The sequence below is a fragment of the Talpa occidentalis genome, unplaced genomic scaffold (genome assembly GCF_014898055.3).
Source record: "Talpa occidentalis isolate TD23 unplaced genomic scaffold, MPIMG_talOcc4v2.1 talOcc4.11, whole genome shotgun sequence".
NCBI classification, from domain to species: Eukaryota; Metazoa; Chordata; class Mammalia; order Eulipotyphla; family Talpidae; genus Talpa; species Talpa occidentalis.
Genome location: NW_023601104.1, coordinates 86,972,767 through 86,999,748, shown reverse-complemented (window position 1 = coordinate 86,999,748; position 26,982 = coordinate 86,972,767). Strand labels below are relative to the sequence as shown.

General features: G+C 35.6%; 1 protein-coding gene across 6 annotated transcripts in view; it reads right to left on the bottom strand.

The window, feature by feature from the left end:
- The window catches only part of CEP128 (centrosomal protein 128), a 373,385-nt gene that overhangs the window by 309,419 nt on the left and 36,984 nt on the right, over positions 1-26,982 (bottom strand). For all 6 annotated transcript variants that reach the window (XM_054691882.1, XM_054691883.1, XM_054691885.1 and 3 more), the window contains 2 exons: positions 26,259-26,331; positions 10,267-10,383 (listed from right to left, as the gene is read on the bottom strand). In XM_054691882.1, coding sequence (XP_054547857.1) covers positions 10,267-10,383; positions 26,259-26,331 — 190 coding nt within the window. The remainder of the gene's footprint in view (positions 1-10,266; positions 10,384-26,258; positions 26,332-26,982) is intronic.

Below are 26,982 nucleotides of genomic sequence, written 5' to 3'. Positions count from 1 at the left end.
AAATAAATCTTTAAAAAAAAAAAAAAATTTAGCAACTTATAAACGACGCCTGCTCGCACCACTATTGATAGTTCAATACTGATAACTGGGTCATAATTAATGGTCCAATATTCACAATTAGGTCACAATAGATAGTTCAATACTGACGACTAGTGGACAAAAGCATGTAGTAATTCCCTGTTAAGTATCCTAATACTTTTCATCTAAAATTGAAACATTTAATAGAAACTACGTGAGAAATCTAAATTGGAAGATCTTTCCTTTACAAACATTCCAAAAGTTACAAAGGAAAGAAAATATTTGTAAAGGTTCTTAAAAATTCTTTTCAATGGTTCATTATCTGCAATATCCCCAAAGTCAATCAGCATTTGTTGCTGATACAAAATGTGAACAACTCCATGAAGAATCAGTTTATTCACATACACACAGCTGAACTGGCATTCTTCTGAAACCCAATTAATATTTCAAATAATCATCACAGTTTTAAAATGTATGTATCTGTATAGTTATATTCTACTATTTTTCTGACCTTGTTAGACACTAATATATCAAAAACTCAACTTTCTTAAGCTTTCAATATAATGCTTAAAATAATAACTATCATACGGTTCTTTTTGTAAAATTGAAATATTTAAAATGTAATTGTGATTATTTCAATTCTTCAAAAATGTTTTGGAATTCTTGTTAAATCATTTAAACTGCATGTTAATCTTAAGTTAAAATTTGTTAAACGTCAGACTCCCCTATGCAAGAGCAAAATATCACAACTGTATTCAAGCTTTTGCAAGAAAAATATCTTTTTTGCTACCAAGAATGTTAGAAACAGTTACGTGATCATTCTCATGCTAAAGAAGAATTCTTCAGCAACTACTTATGGAACGACTGTTGTGTAATAAACACTATTCCCTCTTAATGTAGTTTACATTTTATAGTGGGGAAGACAAATAATAACACACATCAACAAATAACAATTAATAATTGTTTTTAAGTGCTATGTTAAGACAAGAAGCAATGGGGTACAAAAGGGCTATTTTAGAAAAGGGAGGACATTTCTCTATGAGATGTGGCAATTATTAAATGTGAATGATGAGAAGGTATAAGTTATGCTAAATGTCAAAAGAAAAATGTTCCAAGAAGATAATGAAAGGAAATCACTGTAAATACAATACAGATTTCTAAGATTAATTTGTAGCTAAAGATACAAAGTTTAAAATTTTAGAGTAACTAGCTAAAGAATGAAAATATATAGTCTACAGCTTCAGAGCAAGCAGATAGTATAAAAATACACATACAACTCATTTTAGTCCAAGAGGAATCAAGAAAGAATGTGGGGGTAAGGATGGAGAAAAAAGAAAGAGAAGTTAAAAATACACAAATAAAATGATAAAAAAATCTCCAAATATATCAATAATTATACAGGCAGGATGAAACTGATAATATTTATTCTAATGTGAGACTTTACATTGACATATTTAATAAGAATAGAGAACAACAAAATTTACAACTTGACCTACCAAATATATATGAGTATGTATGTATGTGAGTAGCTCACAGAACCATATAAAACTCTTTATCTATGAAACAGAAAATAATTTTTTTTAATCAGAATACTTCTAAAAAATTGATCATGGTTATTAGGTCAAAATGGAACTTTAATTAAATTAAAAATAATAAAAAATTTAAAAATTAACATACATACTAGAAAATTCCAAAAGATAATACTAAATAAGAGAAAATAGAAGTTATCGGAGAGTTAGAAAAAAACTACCATAAATAAATAGCATATCAAAATACATAGTAATTTCATAAATTTCTAGTATTAAATATAAAACCAAAAAAATAAATAAATATAAAAACCAGAAAAATCAATTAATTACATTTATTTATCCAATCTAAAAAAATGAATCAGTAATACTAAAAATGAAAAGGGGGGGAAGTAAAAGTAAAAAGAGATGTTGATGAAGTAATAAACAAAACCAATAAATTAATTATATGGCTAGCAAAACTAATGACGAAAGAGGGGAAAGAAATAACTAAATAATATTAAAGGAGAAACGATTAAGAAGGAATATGATTGCTTTTCAAAAATTAATTTCATAATACAGACAAAATGGATAACTTATAAAAGCATGAATTAATTACCAAACTGACCTAAAAAATTAAAATGCTATAAAAACCAAAATAAAATTGCAGAAACTGAAAATCTCAGTTAACAAAAAGCAGAACAAATACAAATGGTTTTGTGGATGAGTTTTAACAAACATTCAAAAAATAGACACTCCCTCTTAAACAGGGCCAAGGAATAGAAAAAGAAGTAACCTTTCTAATTCATTTTATGAGATTAATGTAACCTTGCTTCCAAAATTAAAAAAAAAGCAGTGCAAAAAATTTTGAAAGTGACTTCAATCATAACCATAAATATAAAAATCCTATAAATATAACCCAATCATTGGAATCAATCATTGGAATTCTAGGGTGTGTTCTGATTCAGTTTTCTCTGTTCCTTTGTTCTTCTTTCATTTACATTCTACACATATGAGTGAAATCATCCAGCTTTATCTTTCTCTTTCTGACTTATTTCACTTGGCATAAGCCCCGCCCTGCCTCTACCCCACCTCATATTATCTATCAAAGATGGCAAAAAATTTTTATGAGTGATATATCATGTGGTATACCATATACCACATCTTCCTAATCCACTCATCTGTCCTTGGGCACTCATACTGTAATGTTCTTAAACTGACAAAGAATAGCACTCAAAATCAAGAACAAACACCATACAACAAGGTTAACACTTCAGAAACATTCTGAGACGTACGTGTGTGTGTGTGTGTGTACACCAAGGATTCTTATTAGCCTTGCTTCTATTCAACATTATACTTGCAATAAACAACGAAGAATTATTTTTAAGACTTAAATATCTTTAATTTCAAATGATGTAATTATCCCCACATTATATGTCAATAAAGCTACTAACAAATTCTGTGAATTAGTAAGATCATTAGCAAAATTCTTGGACATAAGAGACACATTAAAATAGCAAATGAACTCCTATATACTTCAAATAACCAACAGAGCAATTAGAGAAAATATCCCATTCACGGTAGAAAGACAAACCACAAGGTTCCTAGGAATAAGTCTAACATAAGATGTAGAAGACCTTTAAACAGGATATTAAAAAACATTGAAGAACATTAGAAAATATCTTCTTTTCAAATTAATCTTTCTATTTAGTATAATTATAATCAAAATGCCAGCAGGATTTTTCATGGAACATGACAAGAGATTTCCATTGTAATTTACAAAAATATAATGAAAGCTATAAAAATGGAGATGAGATAGTTTCAGTTCAGGGCCAGGCAAATCAATATCAAAGCACATAGAACCCAGATATCACAGGAAACTAGCTACATAACAGAAGTGATATTTAAATAAGAGGGGAAAGGACAAATTGCTTAAAAATGATGCTGAGGTAAGTCATTAGTTACATTAAAAAAAAAACCTTAAGCTTCCTCCTGTCTACCATTAAAAGGTAATATTCTTGGGAGAAAACACAGATAATCCAGTATTTTGAAATGAACAAAACTTATAAACAGGTTACCTACACAGGCACAAATGAAAACTGCCAACAAGGGGCCTCCCTGATGGTGCAGCGGTTGAGCGCTGGGTTGCGAAGCTGCCCGCAGCCTCTGCAGCTCCGGTTCGATCCCTGACTGCTCCCCGGACACCAGAGGAGGGTCCCACATGGCTCGCAGACCTCTCCTGCCGCCCGCTGCTCCCCTCAGCAGTGTACTTCTGTCCTTCCGCCTGCTCTGCTCCCCGCTCTGGCTCTGGTGAATTCTCTCACCCTCCCGCGCTTCTGACTGTACCCAGTGCTTGTATAAATAATAAATAAATAAATTTTTAAAAAAAAGAAAAAGAAATTTGCCAACAAGTTGCTCAATTTCAATATGGAGAAATAGCAAATAAACATAAATATGACTTAATATTCGATACCCATCAGCCTGACAAAAACTTTTAAAAATTGTAACTACTGGGCCTTCCCTGGTGGCGCACGCGCTCGAGCGCTGCACTATGAAGCTGCCTCCAGCCTCTGCAGTGCCAGTTCGATGCCAGCCGGCTGGCGAGGGTCCCACATGGCGCTGCAGACCTCTCCTGTCTTACCCGCTGCTCCCCTCAGCAGTGTCCTTCCTCAGTCTGCCTGTTCTGCTCCCCGCTGTCCCTGGTGAATCCTCTCACCCTCCTGCGCATCTGGCCTGTACCCCAGTTCTTGTATAAAATAAATAAATAAATCTTTTTTTTAAAAAAATTGTAACTACTACTACTAATTCAAATGTGAGGAAAAGGGCACCATCACCAATCTTGCTGACAGAAACATGAGATGGTAGAATCTTTTTGAAAAATAATCTTATGATACCTATTATAGTAAAAGATGTAAAGGGAGAAATAAAAGATTAAGTTGGAAACTTATCTGCTAGTTAGAGGAAACAGGAAGTATTGGTAAGGAGAAAAAGCAAGATGCAAAGATGTATATATGTGATTCTATATGCAAAGGGGTATATAGTTTATTTATATGTTTGTTCAGGATAATTAAGAACACAAAGAAAATATAAAGGGATATACCCCAGGCTGTTCACATACATTCTGTTCTTTAGGGAATAGGGGTTGATGAGAGAACAGAAGGGAAGAAAAGGCTACATTTTAAAAAAGAGGCTTGTGTGAGCATTTATGGTATTATCACATTCAATTAAATACTTATTTAAATTACATATAAGGGCCTCCCTGATGGCTCACGGGGTTAAGACGAAACCTATGAAGCTATCCACAGCCAATACAGCATGAGTTCGATCCCCAGCCAGGGAGGGACCCTCATGGTGCACCTGACTCGCCCACTACTCCCCTCAGCAGTGCATTTCAGTCATTCTTCCTGTTCTGCTCCCCACTCTGTCTCCGGTGAATCCCCTCATACCCCCCGCACCTCTGGCCTGTAGCCCAGTTCTTGTATGCATAAATAAATAAATCTTTTTTAAAAATTACATATAAGTACTGTTTATACTAAGTAATACAATGTTAAAAGAACAAAGTGAAAAATAAAACTAGTTAGCCAATGTATCAAGACAATGTATTAATAAGGTCACCAAACCATTTGACAAATTAAATGATATTGTTAAATGCTGGAAATGCAAAATGCTCAAACAGCTAAAATGCTAAAAGATATATCAAGAAATGGTAATTAGTAGTAATAATCTGGGGCCAAAAAAATTAATGAGTATGTGTGTGTGTGTATGTGCATGTGTGTACATAGAAACATCATCAGAAACTGTAAGCTTAAAAAAGTCAATAGGTTTAGGGTTTAATAAAAAGAATTTTAAAATGTGGCTCAAAATAAGGCACAGATTTCTCCTACAGCTTTACCCCGTGAAGAATGGACATGGATGAATAACTATAAGAAAGTGAAAATCAAAATCAACAAACAACTATGAACAAGAGACACTCTATGGGGGGTGAGGGGCCGGGAGGGGAGGGATTGGGGTCAAAATAAGGGGGTTGCAATTGTATGGGGAATATAAAAATAAAATTTATTAAATAAATAAATAAACCACTAGAGACAATAAAAATTAAAAAAAAAAGAATGGACATGGGATCAGCAGTTTTCTAATTTGCCCTGCTACACACATTTCCCCACACAGCAGTACACGTGTGGCTAAATGTGCTGCTTGCAGGTGTTTTCAGCCCTGTGGTAGTATCAGGACTCCCAGCTGTAGTACTCTCTGCCTACTACATACAACCTGGTCAGCTGGGCCTGACAAAGGATTGAACTCTAGAGCTCATGTCCCAAGGATTAGGAAAACAAGATGCATCCCCTGAGTTTTCCTCTTGCTTAACCTAGAACTTGTATTCTTAATCTCTCATTTACTTGTAAATTCTGTCTTTCTCAAAGTCCAGGGAGGCTGTTGGGATGGTCCACGTGAAGGTTCTTTTGTACACAAGTGGACAAAAGAAGTTTCTACTATGAAATTAAGTCAAAATATGGAGGATACCTACCAAAAATAGGACACCAACTATGGGGACAAGAAGAGGTAAAGTGAATGGCCCAGCAAAGTTTTGCAATTCAGCTTTGGAAAGGTGAGTGATCTTACCAAAATCTACTAGATTCAAACAGGCCTCTATGTCTCCAAACCAAGTAGGGAAGTCTCAAAAGGAGTACAAAAGAAAGGGCTAATGAGGACACCTCAGAACATATGCCTGACTAGGTTCCCTCTGAGTTGGCACAGAAGTCTCAAGGGAGATGCTAATGCTATTAAGAAGACATTATTAGCAAAACATTCTTGGCTTCCTTGGAAGTTTCTCCCATAATGAGTCCAAACTAAATACATTAATAAACAGTACCTAAGGCTTTTCTTAGGTGAAATATCCATATTAGTCAGCATCTCTGGAGCCAGAATTACATTTCTGGGGAGGAATAAATAGCTACTTTTTCATAATTAGTTCAGATGTCAAATGATGAAAAAAAATTTTTAAAAAATCAATTACTTTAATTTTTCTGTAGATAGCCTTATTCTATTGAATAGGCTCACATAATCTATTTATCCATATGACCACTTACTAAAAACCCATCTTACACTTAAGTCTTCACCTAATCTTCACCATCATCTATTAAGATTCCATGTCTCATCAGCTCCATAGACTTCTCTATGAAGCACATTCTAATATACTATGAAATACTCTAAAAAGCACACACAAATAAATACACACCTAGCATTTTATGATGGTTTTCATTTTAAGTGATTCAACTGAAGATGAAGAAATAACATTCAGTATACAAGAAACGGCTAGTAAGAAAAGCAGCAAAGAATTCTCAAAGACAACAGTCAAGTTAGAAATTTCATCTATGATTTTATGTGATTTGACTTAGCAGATAGTGTAAATACCCCTTTTAGGCATTGAGCACCCACCATCCCGATCCACTCCACTAAAATTAATTAATCAAAGGAGCCTTATTAAAAGGGAGTTTGTAAAATGACCGATGTATCCTAACATTAAACAAATACTTCATCATTTGCACAGTGATTCAAAAAGTAAAGACTGGTAGTTAAAGACTTGACAACACTTAAATTCAATTAGTAAACGTTTAGAATACAAGGACAACCATTCCAAATTTAGAAGGTACATAAAATAAAATTTATTGCACAACTGATAGAAAACATTCACCTTCTTAAAGGGAGCTCTACCAAAATACCAAAACAATGTTGTTTAAAATACGATACATGAAATCTGAAGACCAGTGAAGGTCCTTACCAAGTTAGAAAACCTGACATTCATATGACATAGTAACACCAGAGCAGTCGAGACTCAAAAAAGGAAGTGGATAGCCCTTTTGCTTAAACCAGGAGAAAAAAACAAAAGCAAAATACAAACAAAAAAGGAGAAAACAGAAACAATTTCTTAAAATCTCTATACAAAAAAGATTTACCAGTTTCCAAAGCTTAATACTGTATTTTTAATTATGGGAAGAAATAAAGCTCCAATGATCTAAGGACATTATTAGATCACTAAATAAGGAAGCTTGGGCCAAAACCACAGGCTGCCTCCTAGGGACACAACATCACACCTAGAAACCTCTGACATCCTAGAATTTTTCATGAAAACTCCTAATAATCTCTTAACAATTTTTAAATGTCATAATTCTCACTAACATTGAATTACACATTTTAGAGATATAGAAGAGCATTGTGGTTAAAGTCTAGGCCCACTTACTCACCTATAGATTCAATGTCTCACCACAGACAGAAACAAAATATGTATCAATTCTTACTATCATACAGTGTATTTCCCTAAGTATTTTTAATATCGAAAAGAAAGCAATGTGTATTCTCTCTTTAAACATGACCTTTCCAGAACAGTTTAAGTAAGCCACTTAACAAGGAGTGGGAAAACGAGTCAGCCTAAATTAATCCTATCCAGTTTCCACTGCACTGTTTAATCCAAAACCACCTTTTAAAAGCATATAGGTCACCACTAATATTAAAGTGACAAAATATGAAGTTAAGCATTTTTTATCAATCGTGATACTCTATTGTATTATCAGAGATGGAATTCCAAATCGCAGCCCAAGCATTCAGTCAAAGTGACAATTCCAACGCAAATAGTCAGGCTCTCCTTTCTCAAGAATAAGATAGGAAGCAATCTTCCTCTGCCTCATTCTTTATAATTTTGTGCATTCTGCAGAGAGAAGAAAATAAGTATGGAAAATTTCTCTAATTTTCTCTTGCAAAAAAAAAAAAAGAAGAATTGTCTCTTTAGTACTATTCTTATGCTCACCAGATGTAATTCACTTTGAGGAAAACGTATAAAAATCAAATCAAAGTTAAAAAAATAAGGCTACATGCTATACCTAATTATTTACCAAAGTATCCTCTTTGAAGAAATTACCAATTTATAAGGGTACAACGCTTCCTTTTACAAAATGAAGAAAATGGAATTTTAGAAAACAAAAGCAGGTTTTCTATGAGCTTATTTTATAGCTTTAGTATTGCAATTTTTGTCCTAATTTTCAATTGGCAGTGTTTCCTAATAAATTTTTTAAAAATGTTTTAATCTGTCTATTTACAAGGGTTAATGAAAGCACATATAAATGCAACTATAATACACCACTTTTAGAGAAAATAATTTTGAAAAAATCCTTTTTTTCATTTCTAATATTTTATATTTTACATGCAGATCTAAGAAACATTTAAATGTAATTTCAACAAATTAACTTTCTATAGTAATAGTAATAAAACAAAACCACTATAATAAAAATTCACAACCTACACCAATATAAATGAATGAAGAAAAAGACAGAGCCCTTTCTTACAGTAAGAATCCAACTAATAAGTGTAGAATAATGGCATTCTTTTTTAAAAAAATAAATCATCATTTAGCATCACTTACAGTAACAATTGTTTTACAAAAGACATAAATATTGCTAAAATTAGTGGGTGAAAGTATGAAAATAGGGTATTTACAAATTTCAATGACTTCCCATAAAATAAATAATTAATAAGGCATGATAGTAATTTTAGAATGGAGAAGCCATACAAGCAACGCCTTAACCAAATTTCAGATTTCACCAGTTATGGATAAATTGGCACTAGGTATCTTCTGATCCTGAAAGAACACACCAGTTCTCTAGGTTTCCTGCCAAAAGTCCATTACTCGAAGCTAGTCATGAGGAAACATCACCAAACCCCGAATGACAATCTACAAAATAACTGACCATCATTCTGCAAAACTGTCAAGGTCACAAAAACAGACTGAAAACTGTTCCAGGTTAAAGGAGACTAAAGAGACATGATGGTCAAATGCCATATGGGATTCTGTACTATATCTTGGACCAGAAAAGAATGTTAATGACAAAACTGGAATAAAACCTATAGATTAAATCATAGTTTTGACTCACTGTTTATTTCTGTGATTATGAAAGAGAGTGTACACATCATATTATTTAGGTGTAAAAGTATTTACATCATGTCTGCAACTAGCTCAAAACACTTTACATATATAAAATGAAAGTCTGGCAAAGTGTAAATAAGTATTTGGGGAATAATTATCACGTAAAGAGTATACAGAAATGTGTTCTAATTTCTCAAGTTCTTCATAAGCTTAAAATTTCCAAATAAAAAAGGCATCTAAAGGGTGAGTCACCTCCATTGTAAACTGGCATGATGTTATCTAGTCCCAAGGGTCAGAAAGCTTTTTCTATAAAATGCCAGGTAGTCAATACTGTAGCTTTGAAATTTAGTGGGTCATTTGGTCTCTTTCACCACTACTCAAAACTGCCCCTGCATCACAAAAGTACCTACAGACAAATTATAAATGAATGGAAGTGGCTGTGATCCAATAAAATTTTATTTATTGAAATAGACAAAGACCAGAATGAGCCCACAGGCCCTAGTTTGCTAACCCCTGGTCTATTCATACCAAGGAAAATTAAATAGAGTACATTTTCTATGCACATGTGTGGCACTCTGTTAATTGCTTACTGGCATTAACTCATTTATCCTTACAGCCAGCAATCTGATGATGGACCTGGAGAGGTTAATGAACTTGTCAAGGTCACACAGTTAGTAAGCAGTTTGGGTTTAAACCAGGTAAGGGTGTCTTCACACAATGAACCACATTCTCATATGGTCTGAATTAGACTAAGAACTATAATCATTTAACAATGGCTAAATAACTATCCAAGATGAAGATTTATATTCTGAGAGGGTGTATTTCACAAACCTCCTGTAGCTGCAAAGAAATAAGTCCCAGCTGATCCTGACGTCTTTCTACCAGCTCTCGTTCTGTGCGCATCTCTCTTTCTATTTCCTGGAGCCGCCGCTCCACCCGATCTGAAACCTTAACATGAAAAAACAGAAATAGTGACATTATGGAGCTCTTAGTCAAAAAAAAAAAAAAGAAAAAGACTTAACTGAAGAGACATTTTATGGCAGACATACTACCGCCTAAAGCATTTAAGATTGGCTTATTTATAGAGCCCATTTTAATGACACTATTATAAAACAGATTAACAAAATGAGTGAAAATTACAAAAGAAAAAAAATCATTGGTCTCCAAATAAGCCAAACCTGGATGCCAATAAAGGACTCAAATTTTTCAAAGTGTTATATAATAACTCAATAGATCAGTTAAAATAAACTAGAAAATAGTGCCCTCTGGTGATTTAGAAGGAAAATGCCAATTTTGCCAACATATTTTTCTATAATGATAAACTGTTCTATTTAGCTCTTTTTCATTTTAATTATCTGCAAGCATGACCTGCCTATGAAGGATTTGATGTTTATGTGCAGCAAATAATTAAAAGGGCTTCTCATTAGCATGTCAATCTTTTCTTCTGTGATCTCCTAAAAATACACCAGCTGGAAAAGATCAAAAACTAAAGTCAAACAGAAAAAAATATTTAATTGGACTCTCTAAAATAAACATGAAAGATTTTTTTTCTCTGATGCAAGATTTTCTTTGCTAAAACTTGTGCAAATTCAAACACTCTTCATTCTATAGTCACCTAAATAAAATGTAATCTATTTGATGATATGTGTACCTGGTGCCAGAAGACATGGTATATAGAGGACTCTTTACTATTTAAGTAAAGGCAGATCTAATAAAGATATGTTTACACCTATGTTCATAGCATATTAGTCACAGCAGCCAGAAGATGGAAGCAACCCAAGTGTCCATTGATGGATGAATGACCAAATAAAAAGTGATCTATACGTACACTAGCATATCATTCAGTCTTAAAAAGAAATAAAATTCTTACACAGGTATTCTAGGCAATATGGATGATCCTAGAAGACCATAACCACATGCTAAGTAAAGCCAGTCACCAAAAGAAAAAAATAAAATGTATTATTCCACCTATAAGAGGTACCTAGAGTAGTAAAATTCTCGGAGACAGAAAGTAAACCAGTGGCTGTCAGGAGCTAAGAGGAAGGGAGGAAGTAATGGGAAGTTGTTTAATGGGTACACATCAGTTTTGCAAAATAATGAGAGTTCTAGATTTAGTTATACAACATTGTGAATGTATGTAACACTACTGAACACTTAAAAATGTCTTTTATTACATGTGTATTGCCCCAATTAAAAATTTTAAAAATCATATTTAAATTGATGAAAAGTGAAAAATAAAAATATTCTAATGCCATCCATCAAGAAACATTTTGAATACTTTCAGAAATGTTTCTATACATATGTATATAACTAGTCAAACATATCCAATTAATTACTTGTTTAAAACAAAAGCTGGAAGTTATATATTGTTTTTTATAAATTTTGAATATTTTGTAATTCACAAAAAATGGGCAACTTTCTACATACTACAAGTAAATCTACAACTTCCTTCTTCATAACTGATTAAAGTAATTCCTTACTGACAGATACTAGGACAACAATTTTTATTATTATTATTATTATTATATGCCATGACAAATACTCCTACAGAAGATCAGTTTTGTACATTCAAAATACAATTCATTTATCTGCTCTCCTATCCCCATTTCTTCCATACTAAAGTAATTTTTAACTAGGAATTATTGCTGCCAACATAAGAAATACATTTTCTGGCCTGCTTAGCTGCTAGCTGGCCACATGATGTAAGTCATGGTAAATGAGAGGAAGCATCAGTTCAAGTGGCAACTTCAAAAAACTATCTACAAGAGACAGAACACAGACACCTTCTGCTCTCATAATTATCTCTTCCTCCATCCGCTGCCTCATTTATAGATGCTAATTTCAGACTCTGAACTTAACGCCATAGCAGCAGAAAAACAAGAAAAGCATGACAAAAAGAGTCAGAATCACTAATATACTATAGGTTAGTAGACAAAGTACCTCACGGAACCTTAAACTCCTACCTTAGGACTTTTTCACAAAAGAAAAATAACATTTGTCTTTTTTAAGCCATTGTTATTGGGGATTTTGGTCACTTACTGTTGAAACTAATTATACTGATAGAAGCATATCAGTGAACTGCAAAATGCTAAAGAAATACAACAATTGCTTCATACAACCATGACAACACAGGAAAACCATAATATCCTTGCTCTGTTTTAGTCTGAAGAAAATGAAAAGCAGTAAAGTGAGAAAACATAACAGCTACACAGTATTCAGAAAAGTAAAACACATACAATTAACATGATTGAAAATTAATACACACAGAAAGTATTTTATAAATCCTAACAGTGGTAAAATTGTAATTCCCCTATGAGACCATCAAGTACCTTTACAAGATGAAATTATCTACACAGATCAATACGCTTGAAATATTTTCCTTCTTCTACCGCTAAGAAAATGAGTCACGGGCTTCCCCTGGTGGCGCAGCGGTTGAGCGCTGGGCTGCAAAGCTGCCCACAGCCTCTGCAGCACAGGTTCAATCCCCAGCCGCCAGCGAGGATCCCACATGGCATGCAGACCTCTCCTGCTGCGCCCACTGCTCCCTTCAGCAGTGTATTTCGTCATTCTGCCTGTTCTGTTCCCCGTTCTGGCTCTGGTAAATTCTCTTACCCTCCCACGCTTCTGACTGTACCCAGTGCTTATATAAATAAATAAATAAATCTTAAAAAAAAAAAAGTGAATAGTGTTTTTAAAAAAAAAGAAAGAAAGAAAATGAGCCACACAAGTCAACTAAGCTAACAACCAAGGACCTAAAATATACATTTGGGTAATCTTACTTTTCTCTTTGCCTATTCTTTCTCATTTCTGTTACATTTCTGTATTAGTTAGGGTACAGTCTAGTCTTTTTCAGAAAGATCAAATATACAGAGGCTTAAACAATATAAGTTTATTTCTCACTCAAATTGTAGACCAAAAGAAAGCAGGACAGGTTGGCAGGTCATTCTTCTGCCTAAAGACATTCAGAATCCGGGTCCCTTCCATCTATGGTTCCACCATCTCCTAGGTTGCTATCCTCATTAGAGCTACATCCCTATTTCAACTCATGTAGACAGAAAGTCCCAGATAGGTGGCTTTGTTGTCAAGGAAGAAAATGCATCAACTGCACGTATGACTTTTACTCATGTTAAGTCACATAGTCACAATTTACCTGCACAGGAAAAGTGAGAAATGTTATCTGTACTTCAATGTGCCAAGATAAAGCTGCTGGGGGTGGGATATAGGGATCTAATACCAGAGGGGACAACTCAGTTTTAGAGACTAGTTAGAATTATCGTAACTTTAACACATTATAATTTAAATGTAAACTACTTTTTCACTCTTTTTGGAAATGGGTAAGATAATCCTCTGCTATTTCTCAAAGGAACACATTAGAGAGGACACTTAAAATACCATATAGAGAGAGGGGCGGAGCAACATGGCGGCGAGGAGACGCTGCGAGTAAGATCTCCCATTAAAAAAAGTTAATAGGGAAGAAAAGCGGCAGGTCCCAGTGAGAACTGGGACATGGAAGATAAACAGACGACTCCAGCAAACTGCCCGAAGAAGAAAGTGGCCATAAAAGAGGACCAGAAGGGAGGAAAGCGCAGAACGCTGCTCCCCTCCCCCGCCCAGAGTCGGCACTCTCCGACCAGCAGAGAGGAGGAAAACAACAAACTAAAACGACCAACAAGAACAAACTACGCAGCAAGCGGGACTGGGAGTGGAAAGGAACTATTGCAGCCACCACACCCCGTGAACGGGAGCTGTGGAGAACCCTGCAGGATTTGCCGCGGTGGTGAGCGAATGGCTCCGGGCGCTATTAGAGAAGAACAAAGACCCCGGAAGACCCGCACACAGCCCGGGCTGCCGGTAAGCTTGCGCGGAAAAGTGGCGCACTTGGCGCACTTGAAAAGAAAACGCGGATCGGGATCGCGGCTGCCCATGTCCCCGCGCCTGCGACCTAGGCTTGCAGGGAGACGCGCGGAGGCCCTCACGGGGGTGAAAGTCCCTCACTGAGTAAGCAGGAACCAGGCGCCCAGGCACGGGAGCGGGTGCAAAAGGCGCCATTCCCGCGCCCCTGAACTGGGCTACAGCCCGCGTCCTGGACCTGAGGGCTTTGGAACTGAGACCCGGGGCACCAAGTTCGGGGCGTGGGTTCTCCACGACGGTGGGGCACAAGGCAGACACAGCACCCCAAAGCCGTTGAGGTTTACCCTACCATTCCAGCTCTGTTCCCTGTCCCACGGGGGGGGGGGGGCGAAAAACAGCCCCCAAGGACAATAGAAGAGATCTCTGGCACCACCTAGAGACCAGAAAAAAAAGTCACTAACACCCATAGAACAGGGAAATTTCTCAGACTGCTTGAAAAGGGCAGAAGGCTCCCGGAGGAGACAGTGGCCAGCTGGGAAGTTAGCCCACGCCAGGCCTCTTCCGACCAGCAGTCTGAGCCCACAGAAGTAACAGGCACCCACGGCCGGGGCAGATCGGGCGCGCAGAAGAGTGTGCCTGAGACCGGATGCTCAGGGACTGAGTCCCGCGTTGCCATTTTAGAACAGGGACATTTCTTCAGTAAAGACTTCCTGAAACCAGCAGAAAGCTCCCTCAGAAGCCAGAGATGGCTCCTGGAGGAGCCAGAGGGGAGCGGAGAAGTTCACCCAAGATGCCGGCCAGTCCGAGCAACACAGTGTCCCAATGCATACAACAAATTAGAAAACAGGACAGTAGGAGTAGAAGAACCACACGCAACCTAACAACTCCTCAGGAAAGAAGCAACCACAAAAGAAAAACCACCCCCAGATTGCAACGACAGTAACTTGGAAGAACTTCTGAGCCTTCCAGAAGAGAATTTAAATTGCCGTGATTAAAAAAAAAGACAGAACTCATAAGGAAAAACAATGATCAGAAGAAGGAAATTGAGTCCCTAAAGAGGGAAGCAAAAGAAACACAGAAGATCAAGAATTAATGGAGGAACTAAAGAAACTGGGAAAAGCAATGAAAGCAGAATAGATGAAATGGAAGAACGAATAAGTACTCTTGAAGACACAGAAATAAAAAGAACCAAACAGAAAAGGAAAGAGAAGTACGAAGGAAAAGAAAGAAGAAAGACTTCGGAACTATCTGACTCCATGAGGAAAGGAAATATAAGAGTTATAGGAATTCCAGAAGGAGAGGAGAGAGATGTAGGAACAGAGAAAATATTCCAGGAGATAATTGAAGAGAACTTCCCAAATGCGAAGAAGGAGCTGAAAATTGATATACAAGAAGCAAGAAGAACACCAAACTTCCACGACGAAAGGAAAAACACAGCAAGACACATAATAGTAAAGCTCCCAAGAATCCAGGACAAGGAAAAAATAATGAAGCTGACCAGAGGGAAGAAACAGATAACATTCAAAGGAAAACCAATCAGGCTGACATCAGACTTCTCTGAAGAAACACTACGGGCAAGGAGAGAGTGGAGGGACATAGTCAACAGACTCCAAGAAAACAGATGCCAACCAAGAATACTCTATCCCGCAAAGCTCTCCTTCCTCTATGAAGAAAGAATAAGGACCTTCCCAGACAAACAGAAACTCTGGAATTTCATTACGACTAAAACCCCACTCCAAAAAATACTGCAAGGAATCCTAAAGCCAGAACCTCAGAGGGACGAATAACAACGAAAGAAGGCCAAAAAAAAAGTTATTAAAAGAATAAATAAATAAAATCAAAGGAAAGACAAACATAATGGCAAATACAGATGCTAACATATCAATATTAACTCTAAATGTAAATGGACTAAACTCTTCAATAAAAAGACACAGAGTTGCAGCCTAGATTAAGAAACAAAACCCAACCTTTTGCTGTCTCCAGGAAACACATTTAGCTAAAAAAGATAAAAACAGGCTCAAAGTTAAAGGATGGAAAACAATCCTACAAGCAAATGGACCAAAAAAGAAAGCAGGAACAGCTATACTTATATCAGATAAAACAGACTTCAAACTCAAAAAAATAAAAAGAGACCCCAATGGTCACTACATTATGATCAAGGGGACAATACTTCAAGAAGAAATAACACTCATTAACATATACTCACCAAACGAAGGAGCACCAAAATATATCAGACAACTGTTGTCCTCTCTGAAAACAGACATCAGAGAAACATATACATAGTGGGAGACTTCAACACACCACTATCAAAAATGGATAGATCAACAAGACAAAAAATAAGTAAACAAACTAAAGCTCTAAATAAGGACCTAGAGCTTTTGGGCTTAACAGACATCTATAGAACACTAAACCCCAAAAAAAATGGAGTACACATTTCTCAAGTGCACACGGATCATTCTCCAGGATCGATCACATACTGGGGCACAAGACAAACATCAACAGATACACCAAGATTGAAATCATATCAACCATCTTTTCTGACCAGGAAGGCATCAAACTAGAAATAAACCATAAAAAGAAGGCAAGGAACTTTCCTACCTCATGGAGATTAAAAACCACACTACTGGCAGACCACTGGACTAATGAGGAGATCAAAGAAGAAATTAAAAAATTCTTTGAATTGAATGACAAGGAGGACACTAATATCCTAAATGTATGGGATGCAGCAAAAGCAGTAATAAGAGGAAATATATAGCAATAGAAGCTCACATCAAGAAACAAGAAAGAACTCAAAGAAACAACCTAATTTCAAAGCTCAAAGATCTAGAAAAAGAACAACAAAAAAAACCCCAAAACCAGTAGAAGAAAAGAAATAATAAAAACCAAAGCAAAAATAAATGAAATCGAAACTAAAAAAACAATCCAAAAGATCAATGAAACCAAGAGCTGGTTCTTTGAAAAAATCAATAAAATAGACAAACCCTAACCAGGCTCACAAGGAAAAAAGAGGAGAAAGCACAAATAAACAGGATCACAATGAAAGAGGAGAAATCACAATGGGCACAGCAGAATCAAAAGAATAATCAGTAACTGCTATGAACAGTTATATGGAAACAAGTTCAACAATCTAGAGGAGATGGACAAATTCCTACAACTCTACAATCACCCAAAGCTAGATAAAGAAGAAATAGAACACCTAAACAGACCAATTACAATTAGCGATTGAAATGGTAATCAAAACCTCCCCAAAAACAAAAGCCCAGGACCTGATGGATTTACAAATGAATTCTACCAAACATTCAGAGACGAATTAGTGCCTATCCTTCACAAACTCTTTCAAAAAATTGAAAAGGAAGGGACAATACCAAACACGTTCTATGAAGCCAACATTACACTAATACCAAAGCCGAACAAGGACAACACAAAAAACGAAAACTACAGGCCAATCTCCCTAATGAACACTGATGCAAAAATCCTCAATAAAATTTTAGCTATCAGAATCCAACAATGTATCCATAAGATAATTCACCATGACAAGTAGGATTCATTCCAGGGGAACAAGGATGGTTCAACATCCGAAAATCAATCAACATTATCCAAACATCACAAAAGAAATTATAAAACCATATGATAATATCAATAGTGCTGAGAAAGCTTTCGACAAAGTGCAACACCCATTCATGATAAAAGCCCTTGAAATTCTTGGGATACAAGGAACATACCTCAAACATCATAAAGGCCATCTATGACAAGCCAACAGCCAGTATCATTCTCAATGGTGAAAAGCTGAAAGCATTCCATTAGATCTGGAACAAGACAAGGATGTCCACTCTCACCACTGCTTTTCAATATAATACTGGAAGTCCTAGCCAGAGCAATAAGACAAGAGAGACATCCAAGGAATCAAATAGGAAAGAAGAAGTCCAACTATCACTATTTGCAGATGATATGATAATATACATAGAGAACCCCAAAAACTCCACAGAAAACTAATTCAACTCATCAATCAGTTCAGTAAAGTGGCAGGATACAAATCAACATGCAAAAGTCAGTAGCTTCCTATACACAAACAATAAATCTGAAGAAGGAAAAGAATCAAAAAAAACCATCCCCCTTTTATTATGAACAAAAAAAATCAAAATATTTGGGAATAATCTAACAAAAGAGGTAAAGGACCTATACAAAGAAACTATAAAACACTTGTAAAAGAAATAGAAGAAGACACAAAGAAATGGAAAGACATCCCCTGTCATGGATTGGAAGAATAACATTATTAAAATGGCCATCCTACCAAAAGCAATCTACAGATTCAATGCTATTCCAATCAAAATTTCAATGTCATTCTTCAAAGAAATAGAACAATTATTGATGAAATTCATATGGAATCACAAAAACCCCGAATAGCCAAAGCTCTCCTGAAAAAAAAAAAGGGAATGGAGGCATCACACTCCCAGACTTCAAATCTCTACAAAGCCATAATCATCAAAACTGCATGGTATTGGAACAAGAACAGACATACAGACCAATGGAATTGAATAGAAAATCCAGAAATAAACCCACAGATTTATGGTCAACTAATCTTTGACAAAGGAGCAAAGACTATGCATTGGAGCAAAGAAAGTTTGTTCAATAAATGGTGCTGGGAAAACTGGGTCGCTACATGCAAAAGAATGAAGCTTGACACTACCTCACACCATACACAAAAATCAACTCAAAATGGATTAAAGAACTAGACATAAGACCTGAAACCATAAAATATATAGAAGGAAATATAGGCGAAACACTACGTGATTGGCACATCAAAGACATCTTTACAGACACATCACCCAAAGCAGTGATAGTGAAGGCAAAGATAAACAGCTGGGACATCAAATTAAAGAGCTTCTTACAGCAAAAGAGACAATAACAAAACAAAGAGAAACCACCAACTGGGAGAACATTTTGCACACAACACTAATGATAAAGGACTGATCACAAAAATCTGCAAAGAGCTGATGAGACTCAACAACAAAGAAAATAATCCCGTCAAAAAATGGGCAGAAGAGCTAAAAAGAAACTTCTCTGAAGAGGAAATGCAAATGGACAACAGGCATATGAAAAAATGTTCAACATCACTTGTAATCAGGGAAATGCAAATCAAAACTACCATGAGATACCATCTTACACCAGTGAGAATGGCACATATTAAAAAAACTAGCAACAACAATTTTGGCGAGGGTGTGGAGAAAAAGGAACTCTTCTGCACTGCTGGTGGGAGTGCAAACTGGTCCAACCACTATGGAGAACTGTGTGGAGATTTCTGGACCTACTAAACATAGAGCTTCCATATGAGCCAGCAATTCCACTCCTAGGTATTTACCCAAAGGACACAGAAACATCAATTTCAAAGAACACCTGCACCCCTATGTTTATAGCAGCACTGTTTACAATAGCTAAGCTTTGGAAAACCCAAATGCCCAAAAATAGATGACTGGATCAAGAAGATGTGGTACATATATACCATGGAATATTACTCAGCATTCAAAAAAGATAAACACATGCAATTTGCAGCAACATGGATGGCACTGGAAGGGATCATGCTCAGCGAAATAAGCCAAAAAGAAAAAGAAAAATACCGGATGGTCTCACTTATAGCAGGAATCTAGAAAACTTAAATAAGGGACCAGGAAAATGAATAACTGTAAGAAAGTGAAAATCAAAATCAACAAAAAACTATGAACCAGAGACACTTTTTGGGGGTGAGGGGCGGGAGGGAGGGATTGGGGTCAGAATGGGGGGGTTGCAATTGTATGGGGAATATAAAAATAAAATTTATTATAAAAAAAAATAAAATAAATAAAAAAATAAAATAAATACTATATATAAAACCAAACAGTATGCAACAAATTACAAATGCAAACAGACCGTTTAATCCTGTAAATATCATTCTATAAATTTATTCTACCAATTTACTTTCCTATGTGAAAAACAACACATGGACAAGATCATTAACTGCAGTGTATTAAAGTAAAGGACTGCAACAACCTAAATGTCCATCACGTGAGTCTGGTTACACAAATTATGGAATATATACTCAATGGAATGCTTTCAATATTAAAATAATTTTTAAAAATTCATTATGAAGCTGATATAGAATGATGTTAAATCTCCAAAATATATTAAGTGTGAATTAATTTTGCTACCCGCTATCAACTATACAACAAATGGGAAGCACAGGGAAGAAAGGCCTCCCTTGACATGCTGACATTTCACTGGAAACCTACACGACAAGAGGGAGCCAGCCATGCAAAAATCTGGGGGCAAAAAAGAGAAGCCTGGGGCCTCCCTGGTGGTGAAAGGGGTTAAGCACCGCACTATGAAGCAATCCACAGACTCTGCACCACGAGTTCAATCCCCGGCCAGCCAGGGAGCAATCCATATGGCACAGCAGACCTCTCCTGCCTCGCCCACTGCTCCCCTCAGCAGTGTATTTCAGTCCATCTGCCTGTTCTGTTCCCCACTCTGTCTCTGGTGAATCCTCACCCTCCGCATCTCTGGCCTGAACCCCAGCTTTTGTATGCATAAATAAATAAATCTTTAAAAAAAGAATGAGTATGAAACATTCAAAATATCTAGAGAAAGCTGGGCAATATAAGCAGTGCAGGTCATGACAAAGAAACTGGAACAGAAGCAGCCCAAATAGGGTTTTAAAAAAGGGAATAATTCACTGTAATGATAACTTATGAAAATCACTTGGCTACTGTGACGAGCACAGACAGGGTAAGTGTAGGAGACACAGACCAACTTCAATGGAGTTCAACGCAGTGAACTCAAAAAGAAGTGATGTGGCTTGAACAGAAGCATTAGTCTGAAGTAAATGGAATTGAGCAGGATTTTGGAAATAGATTAGAAATAGATTGAAAGTGTGATATGAAGAAAAAGATCTAAGTGAATCCTAGGTAACCACTGGTGGAACTAGGATGACATTTTCTGAGATTGGAGAGACCAAAGGAAAAGCAAGTAAAAATATTTCTAAATACAAGGGCATGGACTCTGTACTTAATGATACAGCATATATTTATAACTTTTGAATGATAAAATAATTCCCAATAATAATACTTATTTTGAAGAATGTGATTGTTTCCTCACTTATATTTTCTAATTCTGAGAACTAAGGAAAAGACAATGCCAGCTAACATTAAGAAATTCATTTTCATCAAAGTCCCATGTTAGTCCTTTAAAGTTACTGAAATGTCAAAAAGTCCTACATACCCATATTAGTTATAACAATAATAACAAAGGTATATATTAAAATAGCTTTTAAAATCAGCATTTAGTGAAAGAAGGTGAAACAAAAGCATTCTATTTATGGGATTATATTCCATCATTTCAATATGTTGATTTTTCAGATCTTTAAGAACATCATCTTGTTTAAATTCCATTGCAATAAATATTTGTTAAAATATATTGATGTTTTAACCTGTGCAACAGCCATGTTATCCTAAATGTAGTGTTGAAGAACTCTTAGTTTGATTAATAACTCACCCAGAAAGAGATGGATCCATGTTTATATTCTGTAATTTAAATAGTAACCCTCCTATAGAAATTAAAATAAATTTTTTCCACCATGAATAATCAAACTTGACATGCCCTCATATCACATGCCATCGGATAAATCTTGACAACTGATTTTCCCTGGTGGTATGAAGCCCATGCAACACTGATTGCTTATTACCACACTGGTTAATGGAAAATATTTTCCATTACATCATGCTATAAATAATAATTATTCTCTTCCAATGGACAGTTTGAAAGAATCAAAAGTCTATGGTTCACAAAGGATAACAAATCAGATCTTGGCAAATGTGAGAGGAACTAATACTTTCTGCCTCTCAAAGAAAAAAAAAAGTGTTCTATAACCTTTCGAAATATATTTTAGTTACCAATAAAATTTATGATAAACAATTGTAGCCTCAGAATAATGTACAATAAATGTGGTGAATAGCAGTTACCAGCAGAAAATGAAATTAGTGGGAGATAAGGACAGTTGCTCATCTTTATATATCTGTACAGTATTTAAAAGTTTTCTACAGTGAACGTGCATCACTTTGGTAATTTTATTTTAAACTTAAATCTGGAAACAGCTGCAGCCTCTGAGAAATTTAACACTCAAATAACAAAACTGCATCTTCTCTGACAGCATGCTATCATGAATTCACAAATACAACACAATATGTCAAACAGTTATAAAATGTAAATGTTGACTTCAATTGGAATAAATGAGTCACAGAGTCTATATTAAGCCTTGTACAAATTGGAAACAAACATCATGTGGCCTTCAGAAGACCTTCTAAAATTCAACAATATTATTTTTAAGTTTTGCATTAGCTGACTGTTTCTTAATCAGGACTACATACATCCACATAAGGTTTGAGATGCCCTCTGTACAGCTATGAGACATTTTGTTGAAAGTATATCACACAAAGCATGAACCAAACTGTAATATCACAACTTGACATGAGTAACCAGCAGGTGAACAATTCCACATAAGACATAATTAGATGTGTACCATTTTCCAGGTTTAAATATAAAAGGATGTGTCCTCATGAATTGCATCGTTGTGTAAATTAGGGAGGGGAATTACATACACCAATTACATCAATGAGTTAAGCACTAGTGAGGTGTGACATTCCAGCTGTGTAATCACAGCTTTATCTAATGTGAAATATTCTTGATGCATGGCAATGATATGAAAGATGTCAGGCTTTCTTTGATCTGTTATTGAATAGCTCAGTGGTTACACTTTAGTCCCACATTAACACTCTAGACTATGTAGTTAGAACTTGCTAGTTTTATCTGCAATGTGAAGGAAATAAAAATCAAATGATAACTCTGTTCATTATGGGCTCTCCTATATGATGAGAGTTAACATTTAACTATAATGTACCCTATTCAAATTAGTATTTTCAAAATCCAAACTCAAACCATCCCAGCTACAAAACAATGTCAAAAACCAGTATGACTTAAGTCATAGCTGGGTATGCCCATGGCTTACTTAGAGCTATAAGAATCTCAGCAGAACACTAAGGATATTTGAGTTACAAGACAAGGAAAAAACAATGAAGCTGACAAGAGGGAAGAAACAGGTAACATTCAAAGGAAAACCAATCAGACTGACATCAGACTTCTCCAAAGAAACACTACGGGCAAGGAGAGAGTGGAGGGACATAGTCAACAGACTCCAAGAAAACAGATGCCAACCAAGAATACTCTATCCCGCAAAGCTCTCCTTCCTCTATGAAGAAAGAATAAGGACCTTCCCAGACAAACAGAAACTCTGGAATTTCATTATGACTAAACCCCCACTCCAAAAAATACTACAAGGAGTCCTAAAGCCAGAACCTCAGAGGAACGAATAACAACGAAAGAAGGCCAAAAAAAAAAGTTATTAAAAGAATAAATAAATAAAATCAAAGGAAAGACAAACACAATGGCAAATACAGATGCTAACATATCAATATTAACTCTAAATGTAAATGAACTAAACTCTTCAATAAAAAGACACAGAGTCGCAGGCTGGATTAAGAAACAAAACTCAACCTGTTGCTGTCTCTAGGAAACATATTTAGCCACAAAAGATAAAAATAGACTCAAAGTTAAAGGATGGAAAACAATCCTACAAGCAAATGGACCAAAAAGGAAGGCAGGAACAGCTATACTTATATCAGATAAAACAGATTTCAAACTTAAAAAGATAAAAAGAGACCCCAACGGTCACTACATTATGATCAAGGGGACAATACTTCAAGAAGAAATAACACTCATTAACATATATTCACCAAACGAAGGCACACCAAAATATATCTGACAACTATTGTCATCTCTGAAAACAGACATCAGAGAAAACACATACGTAGTAGGAGACTTCAACACACCACTATCAACAATGGATAGATCAACGAGACAAAAAATAAGTAAAGACACTAAAGCTCTAAATAAGGATCTAGAGAGCTTGGGCTTAACAGACATCTATAGAACACTAAATCCAAAAAAATCTGAGTACACATTTTACTCAAGCACACATGGATCATTCTCCAGGATGATCACATACTGGGACACAAGACAAACATCAACAGATACACCAAGATTGAAATCATACCAACCATCTTTTCTGACCATGAAGGCATCAAACTAGAAATAAACCATAAAAAGAAGGCAAGGTACTTTCCTACCTCATGGAGATTGAAACCAACACTACTGGAAGACCACTGGACTAATGAGGAGATCAAAGAAGAAATTAAAAAATTCTTTGAATTGAATGACAAGGAGGACACCAATTTCCTAAATGTATGGGATGCAGCAAAAGCAGTAATAAGAGGAAAATATATAGCAATAGAAGCTCACATCAAGAAACAAGAAAGAACTCAAAGAAACAACCTAATCTTGCAGCTCAAAGATCTAGAAAAAGAACAACAAAAAAAACCCAAAACCAGTAGAAGAAAAGAAATAATAAAAACCAAAGCAGAAATAAATGAAATCGAAACTAAAAAAAACAATCCAAAAGATCAATGAAACCAAGAGCTGGTTCTTTGAAAAAATAAATAAAATAGACAAACCCCTAACCAGGCTCACAAAGGAAAAAAGGGAGAAAGCACAAATAAACAGGATCATCAATGAAAGAGGAGAAATCACAACGGACACAGCAGAAATCAAAAGAATAATCAGTAACTGCTATGAACAGTTATATGGAAACAAGTTCAACAATCTAGAGGAGATAGACAAATTCCTACAACTCTACAATCACCTAAAGCCAGATAAAGAAGAAATAGAACACCTAAACAGACCAATCACAAGCAGCGAAATTGAAATGGTAATCAAAAACCTCCCCAAAAACATGGAAGAGATACAAAAACATGTATCTATGGAAGAACTATAAACACAATGGAGGAAAATCTATCTTTACTAAGAAACTTTCAATTTGAATAAAACATGTTAAGGGTAAAAATTGTGCTACCATTCCTTATCATGAAAAAACAAAAGGTATTGTGGAAAATAAATAAATACATATTGTTCCTGAAGCTAATAAATTTGCAACTAATAGTGACAATTTCTTTTTTTTAAAGATTTATTTTTATTTATTTATACAAGCACTGGGTACAGTCAGAAGCGTGGGAGGGTGAGAGAGTTCACCGGAGCCAGAGCGGGGAGCAGAACAGGCAGACTGACAAAATACTCTGCTGAGGGGAGCAGCCGGCACAGCAGGAGAGGTCCACACCCCATGTGGGATCCATGTGGGCGGCTGGGGTCCAACCAGCGCTGCAGAGTCTGCAGGCAGCTTCGCAACCCAGCACTCAACCGCTGCACCACCAGGGGAAGCCTATTAGTGACAATTTGTGTTGATTTTTTTTCTTCAAAAAAATTTGATGATTCAAAGAAATGGACATCACACATACAGGTTACCTTAAGTCCACAAGGATAGTAATTTGATAAAAAGAAATCACTGAATACTGATTGTCAATACTCTGAGTTTGAGATAATAAGGCTCAAGAATTAGGAGTATTTTAATAAACACCATGACAATCAAAAAAGATACCAGACAAGTCTTTGTAGCAATAGTGGTGACACACTTGTAAGATGATCTAAAAATATTTAATGGGGAGCATGCCTCAGTAACACTAGCAAAATTTGGATATTTCAAATATCATTTAACATATATAACATAAATAAAATAAAAACCATAAGAACAGTAAGATTTAAAATCTTTCCATATTCAAAATAAAAACTAATTCTCTATTACCACTATGAATATTTCAAGTTTAAATACAAAAATTCATGAACATTGTATAAGAGGTGTGAGAACACATTTTTATACAAAGTGCCATGCACCAGACAAAAAGTTAACATCTCTTTGAATTAATAAAAAGTTAATTTCACTGTCATGACCACCCCTCTATCATCTGTATATGAAATAAAACTTTTTGCAGCATTCTTACCCCTTCTTGCTTTTGGGCTTCACTAAGTTTTTCAGTCAAGTCCTCCAAAGCTTTTTTTGTTTCAGCATCCGATCTAAACAAACAAAGAAAAATATTTTAGGTTGGATATTTGAGAAAACATATACAGTTAGCATTACAACATTATTACAAAATACTCTCTGTGGTTCTCAAACATTAGCAAACACATGTAACATCTAGAAGACTTGTTGAAAAACAGACTGTTGGACCCTGTCCCCCACCAAATTTCTGAATCAGTAGATCTGGTATGAGGCACAAGAATGTGCACTTCTACAAATTCTTAGATGATACCCATACTGCAGGTTTGGGATCCTACTTTGAGAACTGCTGCTATACTGGAACATCACCTTCATAAACAAATAGGCTGCAACATCTCTCATTTTTAATTAAGAAAAAGTGGGGGAACAAAACTCTTGATCACATCCTCTCAAGCAATTCAGCTTTGTTCAAACTCTGTTCTTGCTAAAACTGTCCTCTCCTATTGCCTGTCTTCCCTGCTAAATTAGTAACATCCTGGATAAATAGTCAAATAGTACAGAAAGACATATAAAGAAAAACAAAGATCTTTCTCTCATTTCCTTACCTCTGGTTCTACTCCCACTGGCTACCATGACCAAATATTTCCATTCTTTCTTAAATCTTTTGCTGGTTACCACCATCATTCTCAACTCTAGACATTTTTTGATTAGCTCCTGTTTTGAAATAC